Raw genomic sequence first — 21,670 nt, 5'->3', positions numbered from 1 at the left:
CTTTTTGATTTTTTCAATTACCGTGTTATTTAGATTGAAGGGTAGAATTTTTGATTTCTCTGCATTGATCTTAAAGTAAGAAACTTTTGAGAATCGGTCTAGGACCTGGGTCAAAGCTTTTATTGAGTTTATTGGATCTGAGATTGAAATGATAAGGTCATCAGCAAAAAGTGTTATCTTATGCTGACATTGCTGTGTTTTGATGCCAGATATAGAATTATGACTCCTAATTTTTTCAGCCAGGGGCTCAACCGCAAGGGCAAATAGTAAGGGTGATAAAGGACAGCCCTGCCTAGTGCCATTTGAGATGTGGAATTGCGTAGAGAGATGGTTGTTAATATAAATTCTTGCATTCGGTTGAGAATACAGGGAAAAGATTGAGGAGATAGATTTATTATCAAAGCCAAAATTAAATAAAGAAGTTTTTAGATACTGCCAATTCAGTCTATCGAATGCTTTTTCTGCATCTAGACTTACGAGCATAGAGGGGATGTTTGATGACTTTATCAGATTAAGCAAATTTATAATTCTTCGCGTCCCATCTGAGGCCTGCCTGCCCGAAATGAAGCCAATTTGGTCTTTTCTAACCAGGTAAGGCATGATATTTTTTAGACGCTCTGCAAGGACTTTGGCATATAACTTAATATCACCATTTATTAGCGATATGGGTCTGAAATTTTGGACTTTTTCCATGTCTCCAGTATCTTTTGGTATCATTATTATAGATGCTTCCAACATGTCTGCAGGGAATGCTCCTAAATTCGAGGCATGGTCGAAAAGGGTTTTCAAATGAGGTGAAATAATATCTGAGAATATTTTAAAATATTCGTTTATAAACCCATCTGGGCCGGGAGACTTCAGTGATTTAAGTTTGGTTATAGTGCCTGCTATTTCTTTCACACTGAAAGGTGAATTTAATAGCTCTAAATCTGAGGGAGTTATCTGTGGAAGGTTTAGATCAGAGAAGAAAGAGTCTATGGCAGCTTGATCTGGGCTAGGCATTGCAGAGTCAGACTTTAGACTATAGAGCTTGCTAAAATATTCTGCAAATACATCTGCAATGTCCGAAGGACGGTGTTTAAGATCTCCTGAGGAAGATCTAATTTTCTCTATTCTCCTATGTATGCGTTCTTGCTTTAGTTTGTTAAGCATGCATCTAGTTGGCTTATTCGTGGACGTATAAGCATTAGATTTGGATGCCCGAATAATTGAGTCATACTCTGTTAAGAGTTCCGCCCTAAGTTCCTGCCTTAGCTTCATCATTTCTAAGTGAATGGCATGAGATGGATAGTCAGATTTATTTTGTTGATCCTCTTTTATTTTTATTTGAGATTGCAGGTTGGAAATTTTTTCCCTTCTTTTTTTTTTATGCCTAGCTGAAAGTTGCATTAAGCAACCTCTAATGACCGCTTTGTGCGCTTTCCATAGTATAAATGGGTCAACATCTGATGAGGAGTTTTCAAGGAAGTAGTTATCAATAGTATTCCTAATTATCTCTCTATATTCTGGGATTTTTAGCAATGTCAGGTTGGTTTCCCAAAGAAATGTATTTTTTATCGGGGGACCTAGAATAAATTCCCCCATAACTGGGGAGTGGTCAGAGAATGATTTGTTTAGTATTTCAAGCTTTTTGAATTGAGGTAATGAGAAAATATTAGTTAAGAAGAGATCAATTCTGGACGATGTTTTATGCACATCTGAATAATGTGTAAATTCTAGTGAGGTTGAATTGAGACATCTAAAGACATCGAAAAGTTCATTTTGGGTGATCCAGTTATTTAGATTTGGAGCCAAATGACGTACGGTAGACGAGGAATCCATATTTCCATTTGGCACTATATTGAAATCCCCTACTATTAGTAGCTCTCCCCTCTTGGCGGCTTCTATTTTTTTAATAAGTTTATTAAAGAAGGGAAATTGTCTCTTACTTGGAGCATACACATTGACTATTGTACATATTTTACAATTTAGGCTGCAAATCAGGATGTGGAATCTACCCTGAGGATCAATCTCCTCACTGATCAGTTGGAATGGGATATCTTTGCTTATAATTGTGATAACTCCTACCCTTTTTTTGTCATTAAGTGATTTGTACATGTGGGGGTAGTTTTTGTGTTGGAAGTAAGGGTGGCCATCCCTGGCTAACTTGACCTCCTGGAGGCAAATAATATCAGCCTGTGTTTGTTTTATCTCTTTCCAAGTGGCAAAACGTTTGTACGGGCTATTTAAGCCTCTAACGTTGTATGATAGAATTTTTACTTTCATATTTGCTGCCTACGTTCCTACAAGTTATAAATTACAGTCTGGATGTGAACAATCAAAGAAGAATATCAAAGACTTTCTTAACTAAGCCTAAACCTGCTCAGTAATATTTCTAACAAAACTTTGTTCAACTCGAGTAGAGCTCTCCTGAGGGATCACACCTCCAGTGAGACCTCTCTCTAGATTGGGGGAACAAACAAGAATTGTGGCAAAGAACCCGCCCAGTCACCCCAACACTATACGTAATAAGACCAAAGGCATGTAGACCATACCTACAAAGAGATTAAGGCATAGTGTTCATCCCTTATCTTTGTGGGCTAGTTCTTCTTGGAGGTAGTGTACAAAGTCTAAACCCTCTTCTATTGTAAAGAGAGGGATATTTTTTCCCTTGTGCCAAATCAGCAATTTAGTCGGGAATCCCCATCTATAGGGGAGTTCCCAGATCTCTAAGTTTGGACGTTACTTCTCCAAAAGCCTTTCTAGCCTCCATTGTGGCTTTTGAGAAATCCGAGTAAATTTTGAGGTTGTTATATGGAGGTGGGAAGGACCCCTTTTCTCTAATGGATTTCAAGATTAGTTCTTTCGTTTGGAAAAAATGTAAGCGCAAGATAGTATCTCGCGGTTTGTCAGCGGCGATGGCTCGTGGACGTGGCAGCCTGTGGATCCTGTCTATAGTGAGCTGTAGCTCAGATAGAGAAGGAGCTGTTTTTTTAAAAAGGGACTTGGCATAATCTGCAAGGTCATTCTGCAAGACATTTTCAGGGATTCCCCTGATCTTAATATTGTTTCTTCTGCTCCTATCTTCTAAGTCAGTTATTTTTGATCTCAGGGATAGGAGCTCCATTTTTAATTCCAAATTTTCTTTTGCCAGGGATTCTGATTTATTTTCCACTTTTATTATTCTTGCCTCATTGCTTTCAAACCTCTGTGTGAAGCTCCTACATACGTCTTGTAGGGAGTCTTTGTTCGCCTCAAAGCCGAGTCTAATAGACTCGGTCAGGGCTTTGCAGAAATTAGCTATGAATCCCTCAGTAGCTACCTTGTTCGATGTCAAAAACTTATCAAAATTGATTGGTAAAAATGAAGGATCTGCCAAGTCAGTAGACTCCGGGCACCCCCTTTTTGGTTGTGGTTTAGTAGGACTATGGTTGGGGGAGCAACTATGCGACGCACAGGTTGAACCCGTTGCTCGAGGGCTGCCTCCCAAAGCTGCCTCCTCTGGTCCCATCCTTTTATATGACTTAGAGCTGTCCATCTCCTCCTCCAAAGATATCTGCCCCCCTACATTAATATCTATAGAGCTTGCGTTTTGTGGGGGACCATGTGTCTCATTTTGAGATTTTGGGTCCAGAGGTCTTTGGTCCAGCCCTTTTTGTATTACTTTACTGTAAGATGTCATATATAAAATTTTTTTGAGGGCGTTAGAGGTCATATTTCCTTTTTTTATAGGAGATCTGGACCTAAAGGAGTTAATAGATTTTAAAGAATCTGATGTTGGACTTGTATTATTGGGACCCCTGATTTTTGAAGCCCTAGCAGTGGAGGAGTCCCTCTTTTTTGTGGATTTAACTCTATTGGCCCCAGTTTCCATTTACAGGGCTCCTGTCGCAGGTTCACAGTATGAGCTATTTTATAGGGTCTTCCTTCTGAAAGCAATTTAGCAAGTCACAGTCCTAGAAATCTTATAGTTCCAACAGTACATTAAACCCCACATATAATTCCTAGGAACTCAATGGTTTTCTTCAGAATAAATGTTTTGACCACTGCGGGAGGGGATTATTACTTATTTTGCTTATTAGGAGAAAGCAATCCTACAATAAGTAAGTTAGTCACTGTATATGTAAAAAGGCACTCTATAAGTACTATAATAACAGTTCAGTTCGAAGAAATTAGAAGGACTTCAATGTTATCCTTCTGCAACAGATGGCAGTGTTGTAAATAATATCTTTCTCTATTTAACTGCTTGATCTATTAAGCACATATATGTAAATATGCCAGGGACGATGAGGAGTTCATAGAATATATGAATTCAACACAGTATGGCTGTGTTATACTAGTTATCTCAGTCCAGTTATATCGCTGACCTCTGGCTCACGCTGAATCAGGCTGATTTCTGCCTCCCAAATCAGTTCCTATGTATCTCCTAACCTACCTCAGGGTCACCAGTTTTAATTGTATGGTTTATCAATCACTGCCTGACCCTAGGTTTAACAAAAGAAGTGTACTCTGAAGCAGCCAAGCTGTTTCACCTTCTGTTTATTTACAGGGGATTAATGTCAGTCTCTCAGTTATGCCTCTGCTGCTGCCACTCACAGCCTCTCTGGTCCTTATTCAGCAGGTGTCACCGCCATTTTCCTGCCTTATGTCTGGTCTCTGGCTTCTCCTTTTGTCTTGCCGCGCTCAGTGTCTCCAGAGCACTGCTTTCTTCCACAGGTCCCTCCGTCCTTTCTTTACCACAGACCCGACTCACAGCCGCTTCCTGGATCTTGTTGCTTCGTCGCCACTGCGTGTGAGGTAATTCTGCGTGTGAGGTAATTCCCTGTCAGCTGGTGAGCAGGCTTTTCCCGCCGCTTCTTTTCTCTCACCACTGCCAACTTCAGGGGTCTGTAACTCTATAAATAGCTCCTCAAATTCTCTGGAAATGGAGGTAGATGGTCCTCAGGGGTATGTGAATATTTTTTTCAGGTACTCTGGGGTAAAGGTCTTCTGTTGCACCGTGAAGGTCGCTTTATTGGGATGACTGTACAGGAGCCCAGCGCTCAAGCTGCCACCATCTTCAGCGCTCAAGCCACGCCCCTCACTTGTGGTTTTTTGCGCTGTTTTTTAGTGCAAAAAAAGCATGCGTTTTCCCCCCTATCTTTTACATGAGTGCGCATAGGTGCGCATACACATGCGTTTGTACGCGTTTGTATGCGCATGCGTTTTCTTGTAGTGTACGCTCGGGCGCACAAAATGCATCCTGTTGCATTTTTTTTTTGTCCGACTTGCCCCCAAAAAACGCATGCGCACACAATGCGTTTTTTTACAGCCAAAAACCCATTATAGTCTATGGGTGTGCATACGTGCGCATGGTAATGCGCACGTATGCGCAAAAAAACATGCGTTTTTTAAAAAAATGCACCCAAACCCGCAAAAAAAGCACAGAAATGCATGATGCGTTTTTAATGTGCGTTTGCACTGCGCACGGTGCGCAGCGCAAAAAAACGCAAGTGTGAAAGTAGCCTGAGGACTGTTTTTTCCAGCAGGACAATGCGCCATGCCGCACAGCTAGGTCAATCAATGAGTGGGTGAAGGACCACAACATCAAATCCCTGTCATGGCCAGCCCAATCTCCAGACCTGAACCCCATTGAAAACCTCTGGAATGTAATCAAGAGGAAGATGGATAGTCACAGGCCATCAAACAAAGAAGAACTGCTTACATTTTGGTACCAGAAGTGGCATAAGATCACCCAAAAGCAGTGTGAAAGACTGGTGGAAAGCATGCCAAGACGCATGAAAGCTGTGATTAACAATCATGGTTATTCCACAAAATATTGATTTCTGAACTCTTCCTGAGTTAAAACATTAGTATTGTTGTTTTTAAATGATTATGAACTTGTTTTCTTAGCATTATTTGAGGTCTGCAAGCACTGCATTTTTTTGTTATTTTGACCATTTCTCATTTTCTGAAAATAAATACAAAATTTAGTGCTTGGAAATTCAAAGACATGTTGTTAGTAGTTTATAGAGTAAAAGAGCAATTTACATTTTACTAAAAAATATACAGTATTTTCAAGGCATATAAGACGACCCCCAACTTTTCCAGTTAAAATGTAAAATCTTCTCAAAATTCGGGGATCGTCTTATAGGGCGGGTGCATAGCAATCTGCGTTCACCGCATATGGTGGGGGGGAATGGTCCCGATGACTAGGTGAGGGGGCGTCTCACCCGGAAGGTGTAAGTGAACTATCCCTATTACCTCATTGCGGCAGCGGTGTTCTGTGAGGCTCTCTGTGCTGGGGGGCGGTGGCGGCGGCTCTTTGTGCAGCGTGGAGGGATTCGCCCGCATTTCGTCAAAGCCCGCAGGCACCTGCAAGCTCCATTGCTGTGATGCGGTGGCCTCCGGGAAAATGGCCGCTGGGGGTGGCGCATGCTCACATTCAGATCTCGTTTTCCGAGATCTTGGGACGAGATCTGAATCTGAGTATGCGCCGCCCCCAGTGGCCATTTTCCCAGAGGCAACCACATCGCAGCAATGGAGCTGCGGGTTCCTCCAGGCTTTGACGTCCCCTTACCTCATCATCGGGACCACTCCCCCCCACCATATGCAGTGACTCAAGATTGCTCCACACCCGCCCTATAAGACGACACCCGACGTATAAGACGACCCCGACTTTTAAGAAGATCTTCAGGGGTTAAAAAGTTGTCTTATACGCCGGAAAATACGGTGCCTATAAAGAAAAAAATCGGACAAACTAAAAATTTTGCAGTGGTCTTGTAATTTATACCAGAGCTGTATGTGTGATTACTTTCCATTCAAATGACTCCAAGTCCAAGCGCTCTCTGGATCATTAAAGAGGTTTTCCCGTAAAGTACATTTTAATCCATACATCTTGGAATAATAATAATTTCTACAATTGGATGTGTTTTAAAAAAATGTTCCTGTGCTGAGATAATCTTATAAATGTGTCCCTGTGTGTACTGTGTAATGGCCGTGTCTGACCGTGCAGGAACATGGTCTGATCATACCACAGCTCCTGGGCAGAAGTGCAAAAGAGTATACAGACATTACACAGTACACAGCAGGGACACATTTATAAGATTATCTCAGCACAGGAACATGTTTTTTAAATCACATGCAATTGTCGAAATTGTTATTATTCCAAGATCCTTTTGAATAAAAGTCCTTTAAATATAGGTTTCTCTGATAGAGATCTGTATATATGTATTATGTGTGTATCGGCTGGATTGTTAGTACAATTGTCTGCAGCTTTTATTTGTTTCGTCCCAATAGCTCAAAGTTGACCTCGGACGCAGAGAAGGAATCCATCATGATGTTTGGAAGAAACTTGCGCCAGTTGCTCCTTGCGAATCCAGTTCGAGGGCGAACTATAATGGGTGTTGATCCTGGCTATAAGCACGGCTGTAAGCTGGCCATCATTTCAGCCACCAGTGAGTGCGTCCTTATACTACAGAGGGGCTGCCTTCTGATCTGCTCTATGCATTTGGCTGTCAGTACAGATTTAGCATCACCAAACAAACTTTGCTTGCTACATCTGTGCATGGAGGATTAAACAACTCTGCATGCCTGTAAATTATATATATACAGTATGTATGTATGTGTATATATATATATATATATATATATATATATATATATATATATATTTTACTATTTAAATTTTTACTATTAAATGTAAGTTTTGAGGTTTTCCATCATGGGAGATGTGACTAATATGACCGCCACTAGCTTTTTCTTAAAGGAAATCTGTCAGCAGGTTTCTGCTACCTCATCTGAGAGCAGCATAATGTAGGCAAAGAGAAGCTGAATCCAACGATGTGTCTCTTAGATTACTGGGTGCAGCCGTTCTGAGACAATCTGAGCTTTTAGATTTAGAATGAAGCAGAGCTGAGAAAGCTAACCCCGCCCTCACCACAAATAACCCCACCCACACAAGGCTCTCTATGTGCAAAATCCATAGAAAGTGAGCTGCTTATCACAGGAGGAGGGGGCCGAGTTGGACTAATGTAGTCCGGCAATGTTAATCTCTTAGTGATAAATCCTTCACAATCAGTAAATATCAGCACGCACTTTGACAAGTGACACATCCCTGAATTCTGTGTTTCATCCTCTGTCTCCTTCTGTCTTCAGATTACGTAGCAAAAATCTGCGGACAGGGTCCCTTTAAGGGGTGGTTTGTGAGCAGACTGTCTACAGCTGATCATACACAATTAGATCAAAGTGAACTTTTTCGACTGGATGATGATTTAATGTGTACAGAGTCCTGCGCTCCGGGCAGTCCTCCTGATCGCAGAGAGGGTGATTGGGAGTAATGGTCCATTTAGAAGAAGCAATAATCAACTGCTGGCATGAGTGCCCATTCCCGAATCCTAATAATGAGCTTGTTATATAGGTCAGCAGACACCCGAGCAAAGCGCTCAGTCGTCAGGTGAAATGATTTTTAGACTCTCTTAAAAAAAAAATCATCGCTCTTGGCAGCGCTTCATCCTGTGTAATCAGGTGGTGTGCTGCCCATGCCGTGATTGAATATGTATATGATCTTTTATACTGTTTTTTTTTTTCTTTATTTCAGATCAAATTCTTCATACAGATGTTGTGTATCTGCACACAGGACACGGGCGCGGCATGCAGGAAGCAGAAAAAATTAGAAAACTTTTGCTGAATTTCAAGTAAGTGCAACTTATTTTTCCATCTGATGCGCGCTCTGTGTGCGGCTTATCTCTTCTGTCAATAAAATAAGCCTCAAGGGTTAATATGGTTGCTATCCCCTCCCTTTTAGATTCAGTGGAAGTTGTGGTCTCCGAAATGGCTTTTTTGTCTTCAGCTGAGGGCTACACTGACAAAAGCCCGCTGACGTGCGATAAGACAATTTTATTAAAGGGGTTGTCCACTACTCGGACGACCCCTTAACAATCCCTATGTCTGACCCTCCACAGCCGTCACTTAGTCCCAATGTCAGTTACGTCCTTGGGTGGGGAGAGTGAAGCCAGCGCTGATTGGCTGCAGGGATCATGTGACAAAGCAAAGATAGGACAGTCAGTGCTGACGCCACTGGCACCGGAGGTGAGTATAGTGGTTATTTTACTCGTGGGACAACATAGGGATTGACAAGGTGTTGTCCCAATTGTGGACAACCCCTTTAAGTACTGATCACCTCTTAACTCGGGTGCACATTTTGGTTCTCCAAAATGTGCAAATTCTTATTCCTCTTTTTCTCTGTTCATCCCAATGAAGGGGAAATAAACACAGAAATTCAGTTTTAATGAATGAAGTTAAAAAAAAAAAAAAAAAAAAAGCGAAGAAAGATTGTGCTCCTTGTAAATCTGTCACCAGGTTTTTGCTAACCCATCTGAGAAAGGCATGATGTAGGCAGAGATACTGATTCCAGCAATGTATCACTTACTCTAGTGGTTGCTGTAGTTTTGTTTAAAAAAAGTTTTATCTTCTGCAGATCTCTCAGTTTTCGGAATGCTGAGCTCTGTATAACCCCCCCCCCACTACTGATCGGCAGTTTTCTGCCTATGCACAGTCTACACAGAAAGCAGCCATTCTGTTGTGGTGGTGGGGAGGCGGAGTTACAGAGGTTAGCCTGACTAGCCTGCACATGAGAAAGTCCTCTAGTGATAATCATCTGCTGATAAAACAATAATTTCATGAAAACTACAGCAAATAACCCAGCAAGTGGCACATTACTGGAATCGGGGTCTCTGACCCTTCTTTATGCGTCTCTCAGATTAGGTTGCAAAAGCATGGTGCCGAATTCCCTTTTAAAGAGGGAACCATGCAGGTGATGTAGGGACAGAGACGATTTTGTGAGCGCACATCAGAGGAGAGAGAAATAGGGTCTCCGATTCCCTCCCCCCCGGTACCTCCCAGTGGTCCTCGGGCCCTCCTGCATCCTTCAGTGGGCGCTGCCATCTTCATCCAGGAAGAAAATGGCTGGCGCATTTGCAGTGTGCCCGCCGAATTTGCCGGCCGGCAGATTCCATTTATTCATTACAGGTACATTTTGATCACTGTGATAAACCATATCACAGTGATCAAAATAAAAAAATAGTAAATAACCCCCCCCCTCTTATCACCCCCTTAGTTAGGGAAATATAATGAAATAAAGAAAATATATTTATTTTCATTTTTCCATTAGGGTTAGAATTAGGGTTGGAATTAGGGTTAGAATTAGGTTTAGGGTTGGAATTAGGGTTAGGGTTGGGGGGGTGTTGGGGTTAGGGTTGGAGCTAGAATTGAGGGGTTTCCACTATTTAGGCACATCAGGGGGTCTCCAAACGTGGCATGGCGCCACCATTGATTCCAGCCAATTTTGCGTTCAAAAAGTCAAATGGTGCTCCCTCCCTTCCGAGCCCCGATGTATGCCCAAACAGTAGTTTACCCCAACATATGGGGCATCGGCGTACTCAGGACTAATTGCACACCAACTTTTGGGGTCTAATTGCTCCTGTTACCCTTGGGAAAATAAAAAAATTGGGGGCTAAAAAAAATCACTTTTGTGGGAAAAAAAATGATTTTTTTATTTTCACGGCTCTACGTTATAAACTTCTGTGAAGCGTTTGGGGGGTTCAAAGTGCTCACCACCCATCTAGGTAAGTTCCTTAAGGGGTCTAGTTTGCAAAATGGGGTCACTTGTGGTTTTTTTTCACTGTTTAGGCACATCAGGGGCTCTCCAAACATGACATGGCGTCCAATCTCAATTCCAGCCAATTCTGCATTGAAAAAGTCAAACGGCGCTCCTTCCCTTCTGAGCTCTGCCGTGCGCCCAAACAGTGGTATACCGCCATATATGGGGTATGGGCGTACTCAGGACAAATGGCACAACAACTTTAGGGGTCTAATTTATCCTGTTACCCTTGTAAAAAATAAAAATTTGGGGGCGAAAAGATCATTTTTGTGGCAAAAAAATGATTTTTTATTTTCACGGCTCTACATTATAAACTTATGTGAAGCACTTGGAGGTTCAAAGTGCTCACCACATATCTAGATAAGCTCCTTAAGGGGTCTAGTTTCCAAAATGGGGTCACTTGTGGGGGGTTTCCACTGTATAGGCGCACAGGAGCTCTCCAAACGCGACATGGCGTCCGATCTCAATTCCAGCCAATTCTGCATTGAATTCTGTTCCAAGCCCTGCTATGCGCCAAAACAGTGCTTCACCCCCACATATGGGGTATCGGCGTATTCAGGAAAAATTGCACAACAAATTTTGCGGTTCATTTTCTCTTTTTACACTTGTGAAAATAAAAAAAATTGGTTCTGAAGTGAAATGTAAAAACAAGTTAAATGTTAATTTTTTTCTTCCACATTGCTTTAGTTCCTGTGAAGCACGTAAAGGGTTAATAAACTTCTTGAATGTGGTTTGGAGCACCTTAAGGGGTGCAGTTTTTAGAATGGTGTCACTTTTGGGTATTTTCTGTCATATTGACCTCTCAAAGTGACTTCAAATGTGATGTGGTCCCTAAAAAAAACAATGGTTTTGGAAATTTTGTTGTAAAGATGAGAAATCACTGGTCAACTTTTAACCCTTATAACTTCTTAACAAAAAAAAAATTTTGGTTCCAAAATTGTGCTGATGTAAAGTAGACTTGTGGGAAATGTTATTTATTAAGTATTTTTTGTGACATATCTCTCTGATTTAAGGGCATAAATATTAAAAGTTTGAAAATTGCAACATTTTTATTTTTTTTGCCATATTTCCATTTTTTTTCATAAATAAACTCAAGTTATATTGAATAAATTTTACCAGTAACATGAAGTAAAATATGTCACAAAAAACAATCTCAGAATCACCGGGATCCGTTAAAGCGTTCCAGAGTTATAACCTCATAAAGTGACAGTGGTCAGAATTGTAAAAATTGGCCCGGTCATTTAGCTGCAAATTGGCTCTGTCACTAAGGGGTTAAGAAATAAAGAGAATATCCTCCGTATTGCTGCCGTATGTCAGCTTCCTCAGGGGCGGTGCGCTGTAAGCCTATGGATATGTGATGTAGCCTTAGATTAGTCAGTCTCAAGTTTTTGCTTGTGGTTTTCTCTACGTTGTTTTTGTGCCAAATGAATCAAAATAATGCATGTGATTCATGAATGTTGAACAAAGACCAAAATTGTCTTTTCTTCCCCTGTCTAAAACTGGTTTTTACGATATGTTGGCCTGAAAAATGTTGCAAAATTTGCACCAAAATAATTGGTGTACATAAAATCCAAGAAGGGGGGGGGGGACTAGAGAAGATAAAAAAACAGAAACTCACATTGTGATGTCTAAAACATCTAGAAAAGCCACATTGACGTAAAAAATCTGAACACTAACAAAACCACAAAAGACAACGTGGAAAAAAAAAAAGTAAAAAATTGTTGAATTTGTTGCAAATAAAAAAGCCACAAATTGCGAGGTATTCACACCAGAAAACTGTCAGAAGCGCAGTGATGAGTCAGGCCGATGTCCTGGGAGTTTCCGCTGCAAAACCTCAGCAAAATCACGTTGTGTGCACGTCCCCTAAGGCTATGTGCACACGCTGCGGGTTCACCAGCGGATTTTTCCGTGCGGATCCGCAGGTAAAGTGACCTGCGGTTTTCCTGCGGATTGGCCAGCGGTTTTCCCCTGCGGTTTGACACCTGGACAATGGAATAGGTATCGAACCGCAGCGGAATCCACAGAAAGAATTTACATGTCATTTCTTTCTGCGGATTTAAAACCGCAGCTTTTCCGCGGTGATAAAACCGCAGCATGTGCACTGCGGATTGTAAATCCCATAGACTTACATGGTACTGTACACTGTCTGCAGAACTGCTGCAGATCCACAGAGGCCAAATCCGCAGCGTGTGCACATAGCCTTAGGCCTCATTCAGACATCAGTTTTTCGGGTACGAGATCTATCCGTGTTTTTCCTAGGACTCGTATCTAGTACAGTCTATGGGATGCTTGTGTTTTTGTGCACTTGGTGGTCCGCACTGGATCAAACTCTGTAGCGCAAGTCTATGGGTCTGTGATACAATCGGGCGGCGCTCGGATGACATTTGTGTTTGTTTTTCAGACCGATATGAGAAGATTGAGAAACCTCCGTTATTTTGTTTGTTGTTTTTTTCATATCCGAAAAACTGTGGACACATATATGGTAAAAACTGACCGATTTTCATCAGTGTTTTTTGATCAGAGATTGGTCAGTTTTTTTTGCCTGTGAGAAAAATCACTGTCCTCTGAATGAGTCCTTAAAGTATAACCGTTGTTTTACTTTTTTTCATAAATCTATAGTCCACATAAAAATAAGCAACTTCGTAATATATCTCGTCAGAGAAATCTGCTTCTTTCTCCTCCTGGAATGATTTTTCGATCTTCATTCACGGGTTAAATTTAAAGAGGTTGTCCATTACTTTTACATTGATGGCCTATCCTCAGTCTGATCGCCCGGGGTCCGACACCATGCACCCCCGCCGATCAGCTGTTCTCAGTCAATAGGAGGCGGCTGTGTAGTATCCTGCCGCGGCCACAGTTAGAAGATGGCCAGCGGGGGTGTCGAACCCCAGCCGATCAGACATTGATGACCTATTCTAAGGATAGGTTATCAGTGTTTAAGTAGTGGACAACCTCTTTAAATGGTTATTCCCAGCTCCATTATCCTACCCAATGTGTAATAGGTATAATAATAGCAAATACCTCCAATTAGAAAAGTAGCATAGTTCTTCTGATTCGCTGTGCCGTTTACCCCATGTGCAGGGCAATGCAGAAGCTTGGGTATCCATGGTTACGATCACGAACAACTGTCACTGTATGGGTAGTCGTAACCATGGATATCTAAGCTACTACAATGCCCTGCACATGGGGTAATTGACATTGCAAATCAGAAGAACTATACTACATTTCTAATTGGAAGCATTTACTAATAATATTATTATTACTACACCAACCACATATTGGGATAGGATCTTGAAGATGAGAATACCCCTTTAACTCACGCAATACGGGTTTGACAGTGGTTACTTATAAAATGAATGATCATTCCAGGAGTGGAAAGAAGCAGATTTCTCTGATAAGATATATTACAAAGTTGCTTATTTTCATGTGTACTTTTAGTTTATGAAATAAAAATTAAACTGCCGGTTACACTATACAACAAATGTATCTAACACCATGAACCACTATGGTACATCTGGCACATATAACACTTGTCTAGCCTAAAACTTAGGCAGGATTAGTAAATCTGCCCCACTTAATGGTGTCACTTTATATTTTTTTTTTATTCTTATTTTTTCTCAATTAACGGTATATCACAACCACATGTTATAAGATATTCAATAACCTTTTCCTGTTCTGGATGCATCTTTCTTCATCATCATCATGTGAATGGTGTAATAATGGCTTCTATGCTACAAAGCTGAATGATCCAGCCCACAAAAAAAATCCTTATGGTTAAAGGAAGGGAGAAAAAATAGCTGCTTTCCTTTTAAAACAGCGCCACCCCTGCCAGCAGGTTGTATGCGGTATTGCATCTCAGTCCTATTCACAGCAGCTAAGCTCTGATGTTTTGATTATGGAAACCTCTTTTAAGTTTGAGTGGAAAGGAAAGCCTAGCTATAACCTAAAACATATCCTCTTATAGGGGGTAATGTTGTCCGAAATATTTTGGGTGTTTTACCCACCTGTGATATGCAGTCGTGGGCTTATCTATAGAAGTTATTGGACACCCGAGAAGTCAGATCTGCAGTCATCCGCTGATAGCGATTCCTGCATGAGGCTGACAAAGACTAATAATTCTCCGTAGGTGATTGATTCTCCCTTCGGTTTCGGGGCTTATATCTCCACTCAGCAGCATACGACACTGCGGCAATTACCCGGCACCGGGATGTGGCGATGAGCGTCTGAGCACGTCGTCTGTCTGATAATTAGAAATAGGTTAATTTGCAGGGCAATACATAATAGATAGCGCAGGCATAATTAAATCTGAGCTAATTATCATGTTTTCAGGGCAATACCTATCAAAGGAAAAGTTGTTGGAGGGATAATTGGAGAGAGGCTAATTGATCAATTATATGTTAATTACATTGACCCGTCGTTTTGTCGGCTGCAGTCCCGGGTAATTGTGTTTGCGGAATACGATCACGAGAGCGAGGTCAATGTGTAAAGATGAAGAACGCACTTAATGATTTAGCGTCTCTGTTTGTTTATGAAGGTGAAAGTTTCTTGCATGTAGAATGGCACTTGGTGATGTCACGCGAGAAGCCGGGCGGTGGGGACGTTGTCAGAGTGGCAAATGGCTGCTGGAGAAATAGAACTAGATGGTCAGATCTGACCGTCCCCTTATGTTAGAAGGGTCCCAATAGGGGACGATCACAGGGTACCCGTCTACTGCAGCACCTTCATGAGGGGGAAGGGGATTTAGGCATTATTACGCCACATTCAGTCTGCGTTCACACGTCGCGGTTTTTTCGCGGCGGTTTTAAACGCGCGATTTTGTCGCGAAAAATAAGCATCCCATGCATTCCTATGGGATTACGCAATGCTGTGACAATGCTGCGTTTTTTTCCGCGGCGGAATCGCTTTGCGGTAAAAAACGCAGCATGCTCATTAATTTAGCGGAATCGCGGCGATCCCGCACCCATAGGAATGCATTGTTCTGCTTACTTTCCGCATGTGGCTGTGCCCACCATGCGAAAAGTAAGCAGAACATTTGTGGATGGTACCCAGGGTCTGGAGGAGAGGAGACTGTCCTCCGGGCTGTGGGTGCCATATCCCTGTAAAAAATAGAATTAAAATAAAAAATATTGTTAGTCTCACCTTCCAAGGGCCGGCGATCTTCTTCCCGCCTCTCTCCACGCTCTCGGCATCTTCCGGTCCCAGTAATCCTTTGCGAGAATGACCGCGATGACGTCTTGCGGGCATTCTCGCAAAGGATTACTGGGACCGGAAGATGCCGGGAGCGTGGAGAGAGGCGGGAAGCCTGCGCGGGACGCCGGAAGGTGAGAATAGCAATATTTTTTATTTTTTTTTTATTATTTTTTACATGCTATCTTTTACTACTGATGCCGCATAGACAAACACTGTGTTTGACGAGTGTGACCAACCTGTCAATCAAAGTTCTCCAAGCCATGCTACAGATCGCTTGGAAAACACTAGCATTCTGCAAGCTAATTACGCTTGCAAAACGCTAGTTTTTCCGCGGGAAAATTGCTTGAATTTAAAATGCGATTTTCCCGCGGAATGGAATGCCGGAATTCTCGCGGTAACTTCCGTGACAGTTCTGCTACGTGTGAACGTAGCCTCACACTTTCAGGTATATCAGTATTTGTAAAAAAAAAAAGAATAAGCAGGAGTGGAACAATCAATCAGAGGAAAAGTATAATTGAAACACATCACCACTTCTGTACTTTTCACTCGCTCCGGGTTTTGGCTTACAAATACTGATGTAAAATACTGACCAAATACTGAACGTGTGAACGTGGCCTTACTAAAGCAAGTTTATGGAGTTGTCCAAGTGGGCGGTGGAGTCGGTAAGCCAAGCTTCCGACTCCTCAATTTCTTTGACTCCCAACTCCACATCACTGGTCACTACTGAGCATGTCCATAAAGTGCAGCACAGATTCATCTCATCTATGACTCCACAGCACTGGTTACTACTGAGCGTGTACATAAAGTGCAGCACAGATTCGTCTCATCTATGACCCCACAGCACCAGTCACTACTGAGCATGTACATAAAGTGCAGCCCAGATTCATCTCATCTATGACGCAACAGCACTGGTCACTACTGAGCATGTGCATAAAGTGCAGCACAGATTCATCTCCACTATGACCCCACAACACTGGTCACTACTGAGCATGTACATAAAGTGCAGCACAGATTCATCTCATCTACAACCCCACAGCACTGGTCATTACTGAGCATGTACATAAAGTGCAGCACAGATTCATCTCATCTATGACCCCACAGCACTGGTCACTACTGAGCATGTACATAAAGTGCAGCACAGATTCATCTCATCAATGACCCCACAACACTGATCACTACTGAGCATGTGCATAAAGTGCAGCACAGATTCATCTCATCTATGACCCCACAGCACTGGTCACTACTGAGCATGTGCATAAAGTGAAGCACAGATTAATCTCATCTATGACCCCACAACACTGGTCACTACTGAGCATGTGCATAAAGTGCAGCACAGATTCATCTCCACTATGACCCCACAGCACTGGTCACTACTGAGCATGTGCATAAAGTGCAGCACAGATTCATCTCACCTACGACCCCACAGCACTGGTCACTACTGAGCATGTGCATGAAGTGCAGCACAGATTCGTCTCACGTACGACCCCACAGCACTGGTCACTACTGAGCATGTGCATAAAGTGCAGCACAGATTCATCTCACCTACGACCCCACAGCACTGGTCACTACTGAGCATGTGCATAAAGTGCAGCACAGATTCGTCTCACCTACGACCCCACAGCACTGGTCACTACTGAGCATGTGCATAAAGTGCAGCACAGATTCGTCTCATCTACGACCCCACAGCACTGGTCACTACTGGGCATGTGCATAAAGTGCAGCACAGATTCATCTCACCTACGACCCCACAGCACTGGTCACTACTGAGCATGTGCATAAAGTGCAGCACAGATTCATCCTACGACCCCACAGCACTGGTCACTACTGAGCATGTGCATAAAGTGCAAAACAGATTCGTCTCATGTACTACCCCACAGCACTGGTCACTACTGAGCATGTGCATAAAGTGCAGCACAGATTCATCTCATCTATGACCCCCCAGCACTGGTCACTACTTAGCATGTGCATAAAGTGCAGCACAGATTCGTCTCATCTACGACCCCACAGCCCTGGTCACTACTGAGCATGTGCATAAAGTGCAGCACAGATTCGTCTCACCTACGACCCCACAGCACTGGTCACTACTGAGCATGCATAAAGTGCAGCACAGATTCATATAATCTACAACCCCACAACCCTGCCTCACTACTGAGCATGTACATAAAATGCAGCACAGATTCATCTCATCTATGACTCCACAGCACTGGTCACTACGGAGCATGTGCATAAAGTGCAGCACAGATTCATCTCCACTATGACCCCACAGCACTGATCACTACCGAGCATGTACATAACGTGCGTCACAGATTCATCTCATCTACAACCCCACAGCACTGGTCACTACTGAGGATGTACATAAAGTGCAGCACAGATTCATCTCACCTACGACCCCACAGCACGAGTCACTACTGAGCATGTGCATAAAGTGCAACACAGATTTGTCTCATCTACTACTCCACAGCACTGGTCACTACTGAGCATGTGCATGAAGTGCAGCACAGATTCATCTCATCTATGACCCCACAGCACTGGTCACTACTGAGCATGTGCTTAAAGTGCAGCACAGATTCGTCTCATCTACGACCCCACAGCACTGGTCACTACTGAGCATGTGCATAAAGTGCAGCACAGATTCATCTCACCTATGACCCCACAGCACTGGTCAATACTGAGCATGTACATAAAGTGCAGCACAGATTCATCTCCTCTATAACCCCACACCACTGGTCACTACTGAGCATGTGCATAAAGTGCAGCACAGTTTCATCTCCACTATGACCCCACAGTACTGGTCACTACTGAGCATGTACATAAAATGCAGCACAGATTCATCTCATCTTTGACCCCACAGCACTGGTCACTACTGAGCATGTGCATAAAGTGCAGCACAGATTCATATAATCTACAACCCCACAACCCTGCCTCACTACTGAGCATGTACATAAAGTGCAGCACAGATTCATCTCATCTATGACCCCACAGCACTGGTCACTACTGAGCATGTGCATATAGTGCAGCACAGATTCATCTCATCTACAACCACACAGCAGCACTGGTCACTACTGAGCATGTGCATATAGTGCAGCACAGATTCATCTCACCTACGACCCCACAGCACTGGTCACTACTGAGCATGTACATAAAGTGCAGAACAGATTCATCTAATTTATGACCCCACAACACTGGTCACTACTGAGCATGTGCATAAAGTGCAGCACAGATTCATCTCCACTATGACCCCACAGCACTGATCACTACTGAGCATGAACATAAAGTGCGTCACAGATTCATCTCATCTACGACCCCACAGCACTGGTCACTACTGAGCATGTGCATAAAGTGCAGCACAGATTCATCTCATCTACAACCCCACAGCGCGGGTCACTACTGAGGATGTACATAAAGTGCAGCACAGATTCATCTCATCTATGACCCCTCAACACTGGTCACTACTGAGCATGTATATAAATGCAGCACAGATTCATCTCATCTATGACCCCACAGCACTGGTCACTACTGAGCATGTACATAAAGTGCAGCACAGATTCATCTCATCTACAACCCCACAGCACTGGTCATTACTGAGCATGTACATAAAGTGCAGCACAGATTCATCTCATCTATGACCCCACAGCACTGGTCACTACTGAGCATGTACATAAAGTGCAGCACAGATTCATCTCATCTACAACCCCAGAGCACTGTTCACTACTGAGCATGTGCATAAAGTGCAGCACAGATTCATCCTACGACCCCACAGCACTGGTCACTACTGAGCATGTGCATAAAGTGCAACATAAATTTGTCTCATCTACCCCACAGCACTGGTCACTACTGGGCATGTGCATAAAGTGCAGCACAGATTCATCTCATCTATGACCCCACAGCACTGGTCACTACTGAGCATGTGCATAAAGTGCAGCACAGTTTCATCTCATCTATGACCCCACAGCACTGGTCATTACTGAGCATGTACATAAAGTGCAGCACAGATTCATCTCATCTATTACCCCACAGCACTGGTCACTACTGAGCATGTACATAAAGTGCAGCACAGATTCATCTCATCAATGACCCCACAACACTGATCACTACTGAGCATGTGCATAAAGTGCAGCACAGATTCATCTCATCTATGACCCCACAGCACTGGTCACTACTGAGCATGTGCATAAAGTGAAGCACAGATTAATCTCATCTATGACCCCACAACACTGGTCAGTGCTGAGCATGTGCATAAAGTGCAGCACAGATTCACCTCATCAATGACCCCACAACACTGGTCACTACTGAGCATGTGCATAAAGTGCAGCACAGATTCATCTCACCTACGAACCCACAGCACTGGTCACTACTGAGCATGTGCATGAAGTGCAGCACAGATTCGTCTCACATACGACCCCACAGCACTGGTCACTACTGAGCATGTGCATAAAGTGCAGCACAGATTCGTCTCACCTACAACCCCACAGCACTGGTCACTACTGAGCATGTGCATAAAGTGCAGCACAGATTCATCCTACGACCCCACAGCACTGGTCACTACTGAGCATGTGCATAAAGTGCAAAACAGATTCGTCTCATCTACCCCACAGCACTGGTCACTACTGAGCATGTGCATAAAGTGCAGCACAGATTCATCTCATCTATGACCCCACAGCACTGGTCACTACTTAGCATGTGCATAAAGTGCAGCACAGATTCGTCTCATCTACGACCCCACAGCCCTGGTCACTACTGAGCATGTGCATAAAGTGCAGCACAGATTCGTCTCACGTACGACCCCACAGCACTGGTCACTACTGAGCATGTGCATAAAGTGCAGCACAGATTCGTCTCACCTACAACCCCACAGCACTGGTCACTACTGAGCATGTGCATAAAGTGCAGCACAGATTCGTCTCATCTACGACCCCACAGCACTGGTCACTACTGGGCATGTGCATAAAGTGCAGCACAGATTCATCTCACCTACGACCCCACAGCACTGGTCACTACTGAGCATGTGCATAAAGTGCAGCACAGATTCATCCTACGACCCCACAGCACTGGTCACTACTGAGCATGTGCACAAAAGTACAAAACAGATTCGTCTCATCTACTACCCCACAGCACTGGTCACTGCTGAGCATGTGCATAAAGTGCAGCACAGATTCATCTCATCTATGACCCCACAGCACTGGTCACTACTTAGCATGTGCATAAAGTGCAGCACAGATTCGTCTCACCTACAACCCCACAGCACTGGTCACTACTGAGCATGTGCATAAAGTGCAGCACAGATTCGTCTCATCTACGACCCCACAGCACTGGTCACTACTGGGCATGTGCATAAAGTGCAGCACAGATTCATCTCACCTACGACCCCACAGCACTGGTCACTACTGAGCATGTGCATAAAGTGCAGCACAGATTCATCCTACGACCCCACAGCACTGGTCACTACTGAGCATGTGCATAAAGTGCAAAACAGATTCGTCTCATCTACTACCCCACAGCACTGGTCACTACTGAGCATGTGCATAAAGTGCAGCACAGATTCATCTCATCTATGACCCCACAGCACTGGTCACTACTTAGCATGTGCATAAAGTGCAGCACAGATTCGTCTCATCTACGACCCCACAGCCCTGGTCACTACTGAGCATGTGCATAAAGTGCAGCACAGATTCGTCTCACCTACGACCCCACAGCACTGGTCACTACTGAGCATGTGCATAAAGTGCAGCACAGATTCATATAATCTACAACCCCACAACCCTGCCTCACTACTGAGCATGTACATAAAATGCAGCACAGATTCATCTCATCTATGACTCCACAGCACTGATCACTACCGAGCATGTACATAACGTGCGTCAC

The 21,670-nt window shown here is 43.3% G+C and overlaps 1 protein-coding gene across 2 annotated transcripts in view; it reads left to right on the top strand.

Annotated features, from left to right (window-relative positions):
- The window catches only part of SRBD1 (S1 RNA binding domain 1), a 255,048-nt gene that overhangs the window by 76,871 nt on the left and 156,507 nt on the right, over positions 1-21,670 (top strand). For both annotated transcript variants that reach the window (XM_073564217.1, XM_073564216.1), the window contains exons 13-14: positions 7,258-7,415; positions 8,558-8,654. In XM_073564217.1, the coding sequence (XP_073420318.1) occupies positions 7,258-7,415; positions 8,558-8,654 (255 nt within the window). The remainder of the gene's footprint in view (positions 1-7,257; positions 7,416-8,557; positions 8,655-21,670) is intronic.

The sequence above is a fragment of the Dendrobates tinctorius genome, unplaced genomic scaffold (genome assembly GCF_039654945.1).
Source record: "Dendrobates tinctorius isolate UK_male_01 unplaced genomic scaffold, ASM3965494v1 ptg000434l, whole genome shotgun sequence".
In the NCBI taxonomy this organism is placed as follows: Eukaryota; Metazoa; Chordata; class Amphibia; order Anura; family Dendrobatidae; genus Dendrobates; species Dendrobates tinctorius.
The sequence above is the reverse complement of the archived record's forward strand: the minus strand, read 5'-3'. Positions and strand labels throughout refer to the sequence as shown.